Source organism: Scyliorhinus canicula, chromosome 14, assembly GCF_902713615.1.
Source record: "Scyliorhinus canicula chromosome 14, sScyCan1.1, whole genome shotgun sequence".
NCBI classification, from domain to species: domain Eukaryota; kingdom Metazoa; phylum Chordata; class Chondrichthyes; order Carcharhiniformes; family Scyliorhinidae; genus Scyliorhinus; species Scyliorhinus canicula.
Window position 1 is genome coordinate 88,715,914 of NC_052159.1, and position 12,762 is coordinate 88,728,675.

General features: G+C 47.9%; 1 protein-coding gene across 1 annotated transcript in view; it reads left to right on the forward strand.

The window, feature by feature from the left end:
* Positions 1 to 12,762, forward strand: part of naalad2 (N-acetylated alpha-linked acidic dipeptidase 2) — a 232,795-nt gene that overhangs the window by 215,356 nt on the left and 4,677 nt on the right. The window contains exon 18 of the mRNA XM_038818871.1: positions 1,390 to 1,482. Coding sequence (XP_038674799.1) covers positions 1,390 to 1,482 — 93 coding nt within the window. The remainder of the gene's footprint in view (positions 1 to 1,389; positions 1,483 to 12,762) is intronic.

Below are 12,762 nucleotides of genomic sequence, written 5' to 3' on the forward strand. Positions count from 1 at the left end.
AATTCCAGACTTTTGTATTGAACCCATGTCCCTGGAACATTGCCTTGGGTTTCTGGATTACTAGTCCAGTGCCAAAACCACTGCACCACCGCCTCCCTGATGATATGTAAATGCCAATGATATTTGACTATTGAACGAATAAGGAAAGACACCAATTGAAAGAATAATGAAAGCAGCAATGATAACCAATGATTGATTCTTTTCAAAAATCCTTTGTATTCCAGGTTCTTAAGTGAGAAATGTAATTTCCTCCCATTGGTCCCTATTTAACTGTTTTAACACTAAAAAGATTCTAAACAGATAGTAGGTCTGCCCAGTAGAGCTTAGTAACACTGTTATCACTGTAGTGTTACTGAGGGTGGTCAGTGTTAGTAAGTTATTGGCGGAGTTTGGACTGCATGCGCCAACAGAAAGAATGTTTTGGGTCTGTTTCCTAAGTTTTGGTGGCCCAACAGCATTAATATTGAAAATTAATTCTGCTATGGCCAATGTTTGTGTTTTCTAATCACATTAACAAATTAGTTTGTTCTTTATTCTTAAACGTTTGTGTTGTACTGGGCACATTATCTGTTCCATGTGACTTCACCCCAATGGAACATTCACCTGCGGCAGGGTCTTATTGAACATTCATTCCCTGACGCATGTGTCATTTCAGCGTCTGTTGACGCTGAGCCATTTCCTTCAATGAAAAGGTATTGCATGCAGGATAAAGTAGCCTCTCCATCCAGAAAATTCAAGATGCATTTTTGCCTTTAAGAGACATTTCAACAGACAGCCAAATACCTCCTTTCATGCTTCTCTATTTTTGGTCTGTCACGAAGGAACGCTCCATAATCGAAGTGTTTGGGTTTCAGTTACTCCTTGCAAATTTCCAAGAGAACTCTTGAGGTGCTATCTCATTCTTTCATGGGATGTGCTCACCGCTGACAAGTACCTGTTAGCCAACCCTAATTGCCCTTGAACCTAATGGCCCTTAGCCACTTCAGAAGACAATTTAAAGCCAACCACATTACTGTGAGTCTGGAGTCACATGTAGGCCAGACCAGGTAAGGGTGACCAATTTCCCTTTCTAAAGGGCATTAGTGAACCAGATAGATTTTTACTGAGACAAGCTTTCAATTCCAGATTTAATTAATTGAATTTGAATTCCACCAGCTGCCATGGTGGGATTTGAGCCCATGACCCCAGGGCATTAGCCTGCGCCTCTGGTTTATTAGTCCAGTGACATTACAACTATCCTACCACCTGGTTGAACCATTTTGCTTGTCCAAGAGAATAAGCTCCTAATGCAACTTTTTTGGCAATTTCCTTTGGGCAAATGAAACCATCCTCTATCTGGAAACATATAAATCTGTAATTTCACTCACTTTTTGTTAATGTATTTTATAGTGCTCTCGCTGTACGAATAGTAAATGATCAATTGATGTTGCTGGAACGATCCTTCATTCATCCTATGGGATTACCTGGGCGACCCTTCTATAGGTAAGGGTTGATATAGTCAGAATGTAGTAATCCCACCGTTGCCTGCATTCCATTTATCAGATGATGTTCTATTGTGTAAATTAGCTCCTAAATAAGTTTATTTGCTAAGCTGTATTTAACCAATTTTGTCTAGATATTCCCTGCGCCTCTTTTAATTTGGTTATACGATTGCATTACTTTATTTTAAAATTTAGAGTACCCAATTATTTTTTTTCCAATTAAGGGGCAATTTAGCGTGGCCAATCCACCCACCCTGCACATCTTTGGGTTGTGGGGGTGAAACACACGCAGGCACGGGGAGAAATTACTTTGTTATTTTAACTTTTATTGATTCACCTCCTTTTACATAAAATTACAAACTGTTGTTAATGGACTTAATGGAATGTCATGGACGAGCAATGTACCAATCATTTAGCTATGTAGTAAAATAACAAATGTTTACAGCAGAATTTAAATGTGCTATTTGATTCTGTTACAGTTTCACCTGAGTGGAAATTCTCCGCATAATAAGTTTTACATTGTTGCTGAGGGAATTACTGAAATATGTGAAACAAGGCCACAAGAAATAACTACCTAGACCCAAGCACAATTGCAGCTATATGTTTTATATAATTAATTTGAAACCCGTCTACCATTAAATTGTGTAATGGTGAGATAAAGAGCGCACAAAATTCAATCACACAGCATCACTGTGTAGTGCTGTGCAAGTGGGCCTTCATTAGGAGACACCTCTGGCCACTTGCCATTCAGACCATGCAACATCATGCGACTGAAGCGGTGCTCACAGATCCATCCCCTTCGAGTGCCCAAAGAGCTTAAAAGGTTGAGAACATGACATGAGCTGATACAACACAGAAATAATAAAATTGGCCAACAAATGTTCAGAGAATGCCTTCTTTATTCACTCTGTAACCTCAAGTGTAAGGAAGAAAGTGCCCCGTTCTGGGCTAGTGAAAGGGCCATTTAACAAGTTGGGGTGCTTTTGACTGACTTGTGCTCAGACCAGCTTGGTATAAGGACTCCAGGAATGTGAAGGTGTCTACTGACCACAGGCTAAGGAAATAACAAAGCCTTTGATAAGTGCAGGGCCTCTTGGCCTCTGCCAGAAAACTGGAGCTGAATTTTATCTTGGGGCAGTGGTTCCACCTCCTCATATAGAAATCAGGGGTGCACTTATCTCTGGGGTAGGGGAGAGTAAGACGGTGCTGCACTTATCTCTGCATGGCCAGCTCATCCAGCAGTCATTAAATGGATGACGACTCTTTAATTGGCTCGAGACGGCACCCCTCGCCAAGAGGAAGTCCTGCCTTAGAGAGCTACTGGCCAGTCAGAGGGCCAAAAGCCTCCATGTCTCAGCAGCTCTAACAGGAGCAGGGCCCATTGTTGGGACTACAGTGAGGCTGAGGGGAAGGTATTTAGCTTTGGAACCAGGATGCATGGTCTGGTGAGGAGAGTCCGGGTGGCGGTTCACAGCTTTCAGAGGGTCCATGGGCATGGGTTTACCTTGGCAGTATGGTGACCAAACGTTGGCCTCTAGCACCGTGGGTAAAATCCTCGGAGGAGGTCCTTTCGTGGACATAAATTGGTCACTTGAGGGACTCAGTTGACCCACAACCAGGTGGGCTGCCTGACCCCTCTCCATTGGAAGTGATGAATTGCCCAATTTTATGCCCCTTTCCAACTTGTCATCTCATCCCCTAGGCAGGGGAGGGGACAGGAATGTAAAATTCAGTCCATGGCACCCCTCTTGCCTCCATCCGCCCAGAAATATGCATCCATGATAATGTAAGGAATCCACAGACTGAACTTGAATGTGGCTATTATAATAGCCAAAAATTAACCAGAGCCATCACTCTGTTAAAAATGCATTTGAAATATCTGGACACATCAGGTGGCACTCTCCAATATGCACCTGCAAGAGTGTCACTTCAGATCATTGTTTGTTGTGTGTGACACAACCTGAGCTTGTCGAGAGGGGAAACCCTGTCAGAGGAGGAATTGATGGAGACATCCCAGTCCTCTGATGGCGAATCCGGTGAAGAGGGTTGTGAGTTGCACTAGTCCACGGGAGTGTCTGGCTGCCTGTGAAACAAAAGATGGTCTGATACATAGAAGATTCCAAGAGCAGAGTTTTTTTAACATCTTTTAAAGTCGGTAGATCTCGCGAGGCATCTCGAGTGTCGCAAACCTTGCGAGAGGCCTTTCTCGAGATTTGACGGCTTTGTTCTGTCCTGAGTCGTGTGCGACGAGGCTGTTCGATTGGACCCATAGTCAATTCATAAGTAATTTGACAAATGTAACTCAATTTACTCTGTTTTGATTTCAATTGCCAGCAATTGTAAGTGACTTAATAAATCTACTTTTTGTTTCAATGAGATTTAACCAATTAAGGCAAAACAAGGACTCTTTGTATGGTAATTTTCAAAAATGTATTGAAAAGATATATCTAACAAACTTATTTTAAAGTTTCAGGTAGTTGCACATTTCATGAAAGCGGAAGTCACAGGATTCACCCTCTCAGGCCTCTGGTCTGGTTTCAATCCTGTCTGGGAAAATTAATACTGGTTTGCACTCAGGAATCTCCAAAATCTGGATAGCAACAAGACCTCTTCGTAACTCCCTTTGTTAATCCATGTATGATCATTATCATTGCATCATGCCAGAGTCAGACCATTGTTAGTTTAATGATTGGCTTTAGCGTAGCTGTTGCTTGGTAAATTTGGTTGGCTTTCACTTGTACCTTCCCCCCTGAGACCATCTAGCTTTAGAATCTAAAACAGGAATACAAATGGGTTATTTCTTTTTGTTTATTCATCTGACTTTTTGTTACAGTCCCAGCTGATGTTACCACTGGACAGTCAAGTCCCTGAATGGAACCCTGCTCCACAAATCCTAACATTTATTTTTTGTTTAGAGACACGGATGACAGGGTCACAGGACTGCCAATTAACTTTTAACAGAAGCATAAAACATTCATTAAACATGAAAAGATTGACTATAGTACTCCTTCACCCCACCTTGATAACACAAGTTACAACTTATTTTATACTCTAATGTTCTCAGTAAGTAGTCAGATCATGGAAACCAATTGATGAAATGTGGTCAGACACACTACACTCTGAATCCAGGTGACAGCTGACACCCAAAACAACTTTAGTGGATTTCTCATCAAATCCCCCCAGATTCTTGTCACACCATCAGTCAACACGTCTCACAGAAATTCTGGTTTTCACACACATGTTTCCAAACTCCTCTTGAAGAACACACTTTGAAATCTTCTCCCACACAAGGCTTTCTCTCAGATGCCATCACTGAAAATCCACCTCCAGGATTTCAACCTTGCCATTTGCAATTCCTCTGCTTTAGATTGCCATGTGCATTCAAGCTTTCACATGACAGGGACGATTCTCCGCCCCGCTCACGTAGGTACAAATCACGTTATGGCCAGAGACTCTTGCGAGAGGGCCAGAATGCGATTAGTGTCGGGCAGAACCCATTTTGAGGTTCTCCCCTCCTCAGGCTAGCGATGCAATCTGATTCACGCCCAGTGAGTATGTGAACCAGATGGAAGTCAGATCCTGGAATTCATCACCCACTCGCTGGCACTATGAGAAGCTGGCGCAATCACCAGTGGCCTCGAAAATTGGAGACCAGATGTAATGGCTGTACTGGAGGGCTCTTGAGGCCATTATCACCCCCGAGTGGTCAGGGGCATGAGGTCCTGCCTCGTAGCACCCTGGTAGTGCCAACCACCACCCTCCCCCATCTATCTTTAGCTTGAAAACCTCCCTAGTCTTAAACTCCATCCCTCTAGTAATAAAGGGCAAAACTTCATTCGCCTTCTTAATCATCTGTTGCACCTCTAAACCAACTTTTGTGACGCATGCACAAGGACACCCAGGTCCCTTTGTACAGCAGTATGTTTAATATTTTATCATTTAAATAATAATCCCTTTTGCTGTTATTCCTACCAAAATGGATAACTTCACATTTGTCAACATTATATTCCATCTGCCAGATCCTAGCCCATTCACTTAAACTATCCAAATCCCTCTGCAGACTTCCAGTATCCTCTGCACTTTTTGCTTTACCACTCATCTTAGTGTCGTCTGCAAACTTGGACACATTGCCCTTGGTCCCCAACTCCAAATCATCTATGTAAATTGTGAACAATTGTGGACCCAGCACTGATCCCTGAGGGACACCACTAGCTACTGATCGCCAACCAGAGAAACACCCATTAATCCCCACTCTTTGCTTTCTATTAATTAACCAATCCTCCAGCTATTCAACTACTTTACCCTTAACGCCATGCATTTTTATCTTATGCAGCAACCTTTTGTGTGGCACCTTGTCAAAAGCTTTCTGGAAATCCAGATATACCACATCCATTGGCTCCCCATTGTCTACCACACTGGTAATGTCCTCATAAAATTCCACTAAATTAGTTAGGCACGACCTGCCCTTTATGAATCCATGCTGTGTCTGTCCAATGGGACAATTTCCATCCAGACACCTCACTATTTCTTACTTGATGATAGATTCCAGCATCTTCCCGAAGTTAAGCTCACAGGCCTATAATTACTTACTTTCTGCCTACCTCCTTTTTTAAACAGTGGTGTCACGTTTGCTAATTTCCAATTCGCCGGGACCATCCCAGAGTCTAGTGAATTTTGGTAAATTATCACGAGTGCATTTGCAGATTCCCTAGCCATCTCTTTTAGTACACTGGGATGCATTCCATCAGGGCCAGGAGACTTGTTGACCTTTAGCCCTATTAGCTTGCCCATCACTACCTCCTTAGTGATAACAAACTTCTCAAGGTCCTCACCTGTCATAGCCTCATTTCCTTTCTTTAAAAATATATTTATTCTCCTTTTTCACATGGGCGGGATTCTCCCATACCCGGCGGGGCAGGAGTTGCGTGAAGCACACCGGCGTCACCCCACACCTTCAAGGGCTAGGCCACTGCCGGAGTGGTTTGCGCCCCGCTGGCCAGCGTGGAAGGACTTTGGCGCCACGCCATCCGGGGCTGAAGGGACTCCGCCGGCCGGCGCAGGTCTGTGCATGCGCGGGGGTGTTAGCGGCTGCTGATGTCATCCCGCGCATGCGCGGGGGGGGTTCACCTATGCGTCGGCCATCGCGGAGGCTGACACGGCCGACGCGTAGGAAAAGAGTGCCCCCATGGCACAGGCCTGCCCGTGTATCTGTGGACCCCGATCGCAGGCCAGGCTACCGTGGGTGCAACCCCCGGGGCCAGATTGCCCTGTGCCCCCCCCCCCTTTACAGGAACCCGAAGCCTGCCCGCAGCGGCAGGTCCCGCCGGTGAGGGACGTAGTCTAATTTACGTCGGCGGGACTGGCAAAGAACGGGCGTGACTTCGGCCCATCGTGGGTTGGAGAATCGCCGGGTGGGGGGGCGCTGTGAGGGATTCACGCTGCCCCCCAGAGATTTTCTGACCCGGCGGGGGATCGGAGAATCCCGCCAATATTCTCCCAAATTTACACCCAACAATAAACAATAATCAGTAACTAATGCAATGTCAATCCCCAATGTGGTAGTAAGACTAGGGGTATTACGGTACCTGGGAGTGTGAGCTGCTATTGGTGTAGAAGGCTCGCTGCCCATTGGCCCAAGTGTTGTCTTCTCATTGGTCGAGAGGAAGGTAGCTCCACCTACGAAGCGGGGTATAAGAACCCGTGTTTCCCAGCACCCAGGTCATTTCTGTACTCCTGCTGCTGGGCACACTTCTTGTAGATTAAAGCCTTCGATTCGGACTACTCCTTCGTTTTTGTGTTCATTGATCGCGCATCAATTTGCGGGTCTTTACAAAGTTAAAGAAGCGGGTGATCCCCGGGTGGCAGAGGTCCGCATGGAGGGATCGGAGGCGGTCCACTTGTGCGTTGGCACAGGTACCGCGGGACAGGATGTTGGGAGACTCGTTCAGCTTCCCATACGATACAAGATGTCGTAGTTGTAGGTGGACAACTTGATCCTCCACCGCAAGATCTTGTCATTCTTTATCTTGCCTCTCTGTGCATTGTCGAACATGGAGGCCATTGACCGTTGGTTTGTGAGGAGGGTGAACCTCCTGCTGGCCAGATAGTGCCCCCAGTGTCACACAGCTTCTACTATGGCCTGAGCTTCCTTCTTGACCGAGGAGTGGCGGATTTCGGAAGCATGGAGGGTACGGGAGAAGAAGGCCATGGGTCTGCCCGCTTGGTTGAGGGTGGCTGCCAGAGCTACATAGGACGCGTCGCTCTCGACCTGGAAGGAGAGGGACTCATCGATAGCGCGCATCATGGCCTTGCGACATCCGCTTTGATGCGGCTGAAGGCCTGACGGGCCTCCATCGACAGGGGGAACGTGGCTTATTGGATATGGGGACGGGCTTTGTCGGCGTAATTGGGGACCCACTTGGCGTAATATGAGAAAAAGCCAAGGCAGCGTTTGAGGGCTTTGGGGCAGAGAGGGAGGGGGACCTCCATCAGGGGGCGCATGCATTCCGGGTTGGGTCCTGTCACTCCATTTCGCACTACATAGCCGAGGATGGCTAGGCGGTCGGTGCTAAACACGCATTTGTCCTTGTTGTAAGTCAGATTCAGGAGCTTTGCGGTTTGGAGGAATTTGCGGAGATTGGTGTTGTGGTCCTGCTGATCGTAGCCACAGATGGCGACATTATCGAGATACGGGAAGGTAGCCTGTAAGCCGTATTGGTCGACCATTCGGTCCATCTCCCTTTGGAAGACCGAGACCCTGTTTGTGACACCGAAGGGAACCCTTAAAAAGTGATAGAGCCGCCCGTCCGCTTTGAACGCAGTGTACTTGCGATCGGTTGCTCGGATGGGGAGCTGGTGGTAGGCGGACGTGAGGTACACCGTGGAGAAGACCTTGTACTGCCCGATCCTGTTGACCAGGTTGGATATACGGGGGGAAGAGTACGCATCCAGCTGCGTAAACCTGTTGATGGTCTGACTGTAGTCTATGACCATCCTATTCTTCTCCCCGGTCTTTACCACCAGAACCTGTGCTCGCCAGGGGCTGTTGCTAACCTCGATGACCCCTTCCTTCATAAGCCATTGGACCTCGGACCGGATGAAAGTCCGGTCCTGGGCACTGTGCCGTCGGCTCCTGATGGCGACAGGTTTGCAATCTGGAGTGAGGTTTGCAAACAAGGACGGGGGATCGACCTTGAGGGTCACGAGGCTGCAGACAGTGAGGGGAGGCAGAGGGCCGCCGAATTTAAATGTTAGACTCTGGAGGTTACACTGGAAGTCTAACCCCAGGAGTGCGGCCACGCAGAAGTGGGGGAGGACGTAGAGTCTGTAATTTTTAAACTCCCTCCCCTGGACCGTGAGGTCCGCTATACAACACCCCGTGATCTGTACTGAATGGGAGCCAGAGGCCAGGGCGATTTTTTGTTTGACCGGGTAGACAGGGAGAGCGCAGCGTCTTACTGTGGTGGGGTGGACAAAACTTGCTGTGCTCCCGGAGTCCAGCAGACAGGTCATCTCGTGCCCGTTGAGCAGTATCTTTGTTGTTGCCGTAGAGAGGGTGCGTGGTCGAGACTGGTCCAGAGTGACTGAAGCGAGTCGTGGCAGATAGTCGGAGTCTTCATCAGGCAGTGAGTAGTCACCCGCGGGGTCCTCGGAGCCGATCCAAGATGGCGGCGCCCGTCGGTCGCACATGGTGGGGGGTGGACAAAATGGCGGCGCCCGTCCCCCGCACGTGGCGTCGGAGGCGTAAAATGGCGGTGCCCAGGGGTCGCACGTGGCGTCGGGAGCGTAAAATGGCAGCCCCCCGGAGGTCAAACGTGGCGATGGGGGTAGTGAGGTCCACGGGCCACACAGGGCCCCTGGAGAGAGAGACGGGGGAGTCCCGCGGTCGCTGCCCGGGACCGCAACGACCGCCTTGGCCTGGCAGACGGCCACAAAGTGGCCTTTCTTTCCGCAGCCCTTGCAGACTGCAGAAAGGGCTGGGCACCGTTGTCGGGGGTGCTTCGCCTGGCCGTAAAAATAGCAACGGGGCCCCGCGGGTCTTTCTGGGCGCCCTGCGGCGCAGGCCTGGGGGGAGTCCGAGTCCGTGGGGGAGAGAGAGGCCGAGTTTCATGCTGCCTAGGGGGCCGCCGTGCGGTCGGGGGCGTAGGAGCATGCATTTCTGTTCACGACATCTAGGGAATTAGCGAGGGACCGTGCCCCTGTGAGACTCAGGGTTTCTCTCTCTAATAGTCTCTGGCGGATCTGTGGGGACTGCATGCCCGCAACAAAGGCGTCTCGGATGAGGAGTTCCGTGTGCTCATTAGGAGACACTTGTGGGCAGCTGCAGTTCCTCCCCAGTACAAGGAGGGCACGGTAAAAATCGTCCAGTGACTCACCAGGGATCTGCTGCCTTGTGGCTATTAAGTGCCAAGCATAGACTTGATTTACCGGCTTGACAAAGTGTCCTTTAAGCAGATCCATGGCCGCATCATAGTCAGCCGTGTCCTCGATGAGCGTATATATGGCGGTGCCGATGCACGAGTGGAGGATGTGTAGTTTCTGCTCCTTCGTCGGGACGTTTTCCGCCGTACTAAGGTAGCTGTTGAAACAAGCCAGCCAGTGCTTAAATGTAGCTGCTGCATTCGCTGCGTGGGGGCTGAGTCGTAGACACTCAGGCTTGATGCGGAGCTTCATCATTTAAAATCTTGTAGATTAAATTGGTGTGCGAGCAATAAGCACAGAAACGAAGGAGTAGTCCGAATCGAAGGCTTTAATCTACAGGAAGTGTGCCCAGCAGCAAGAGTACAGAAATAACCTGGCTGCTGGGAAACACGGGTTCTTATACTCCGCCTCGTAGGCGGAGCTACCTTCCTCTCGACCAATGAGAAGACAACACTTGGCCAATGGGCAGCGAGCCTTCTACACTAATAGCAGCTCACACTCCCAGGTACCGTAATACCCCTAGTCATACTACCACACCCATATCAATAACAACGATCGCATCCTCCCATCAAACCCCCAAACTTTAGCCCACATGTTAACATACACAAATGACAAAAAGGAATCAGGGATCACCCATAGTCACCATTAACACATACAGCCCCCTCCCCCCAACCCTCCCAGTCCCCCGCCCCCTAATGTGCGATGTGATCCAATTCTCGAAAGTGCATAATGAATAACGCCCATGAATTGTAGAACTCCTTCATCCTTCCCCTCAGTTCAAATTTGACCTTCTCAAGTGTCAAGAATTCCAGCAGGTCCCCCCGCCACGCCAGGGCACAGATTGGAGAAATTGATCTCCATTCTAACAGAATCCGCCGTTGGGCGATCAACGAGGCAAAGGCTTCAACATCTGCCTCCGCACCGTTTCCAACCCTGGCAGGTCCGACACCCCGAATATGGCTTCCCGAGGGCCCAGGTCCAGTTTCACGTGCATCACTTTAGAGATTACCCTAAAAACCTCCTTCCAGTAATCCTCTAGCTTTGGACAGGCCCAAAACATGTGAACGTAGTCCCTCCCCCCCCCCCCCCCCCCCCCCCGCAACATTCACCCACATCTTCTGCCCGCTCAAAGAGCCAGCTCATCTTCGCCCTTGTAAGGTGTGCTCTATGTACCACTTACAGTTGTATCAGCCCTAACCTCACCCACGAGGTGGATGCATTCACCTTCTGGAGCACCTCACACCAAACCCCTCCTCCATACCCTCTCCCAACTCTTCCTCCCACTTTGCCAAGATCCCGTCCAGCGGTGCCTTCTCATCTTCCAAAATAGCCCCGTAAACCGCCGATACTACCCCCTTCTCCAGTCCCCCTGCCGTCAGCACCTCCTCCAGCAATGTGGAAGCCGGCTCTACTGGGAAGCTCTGTATCACCTTTCTGGCAAAGTCTCGAACCTGCATGTATCTAAACATTTCCCCCTGCTCCAGCCCATACTTCGCTCCCAGTTCCTTCAATCCTGCAAACCGACCCCCAAGAGTCATAACCTCATTTCCATCAGTCACTGGCATGTTATTTGTGTCTTCCACTGTGAAGATCGACCCAAAACGTGTTCAGTTCCTCAGCCATTTCCTTATCTCCCATTATTAAATCTCCCTTCTCATCCTCTAAAGGACCAATATTTACCTTAGCCACTCTTTTTTTGTTTTATATATTTATAGAGACCTTTACTGTCTGTTTTTATATTCTGAGCAAGTTTACTCTCATCATCTATCTTACTTTTCTTTATAGCTTTTTTAGCAGCTTTCTATTGCGCCCTAAAGATTTCCCAATCCTCTAGTCTCCCACTAATCTTTGCCATTTTGTATGCTTTTTCCTTCAATTTGATACTCCGCCTTATTTCCTTAGATATCCACGTTCGATTTTCCCTCTTTCTAACAGCCTTCCTTTTTGTTGGTATAAACGTTTGCTGAGCACTGTGAAAAATCACTTGGAAGGTTCTCCACTGTTCCTCAACTTTTTCACAATGAAGTCTTTGCTCCCAGTCTACCTTTGCCAGCTCTTCTCTCATCCAATTGTAATCTCCTTTGTGTAAGCACAAAACACTGGTGTTTAATTTTAACTTCTCACCCTCCATCTGTATTTTAAATTCCACCATATTGTGATCGCTCCTTCCAAGATGATCCCTAACTATGAGATCATTAATCAATCCTGTCTCATTACACAGGACCAGATCCAGGATCTTGTTCCCTTGTAGGTTCCATTACATACTGTTCGAGGAAACTATCGCAGATACATTCTATAAACTCCTCCTCAAGGCTGCCTTGACTGACCTGGTTAAACCAATCAACATGTAGATTAAAATCCCCCATGGTAACTGCCGTACTATTTCAACATGCATCAGTTATTTCTTTGTTTATTGCCTGCCCCACCATAACGTTACTATTTGGTGGCCGATAGACTACTCCTATCAGTGACTTTTTCGCCTTACTATTCCTGATTTCCACCCAAATGGATTCAACCTTATCCTCCACAGCACCGATGTCATGCCTCACTACTGGCCGGATGTCATCCTTAAATAACAGAGCTACACCACCTATCCACTCTGTCCTCCCGAATAATTCGATATCCTTGGATATTTAACTCCCAGTCATGACCATCCTTTAACCATATTTCAGTAATGACCACTAAATCATAGTCATTCACGGTGACTGTGCGCCATCAACTCATTTACCTTATTCCGAATACTACGAGCATTCGGGTAAAGTACACTTATGTTGGCTTTTATACCTCCGTTTTGAATCTTAACATCTCCTAAGTTATTTTTCCGTTTAACTTTTCTCCTAATTTTCCTTATCGTTGAACC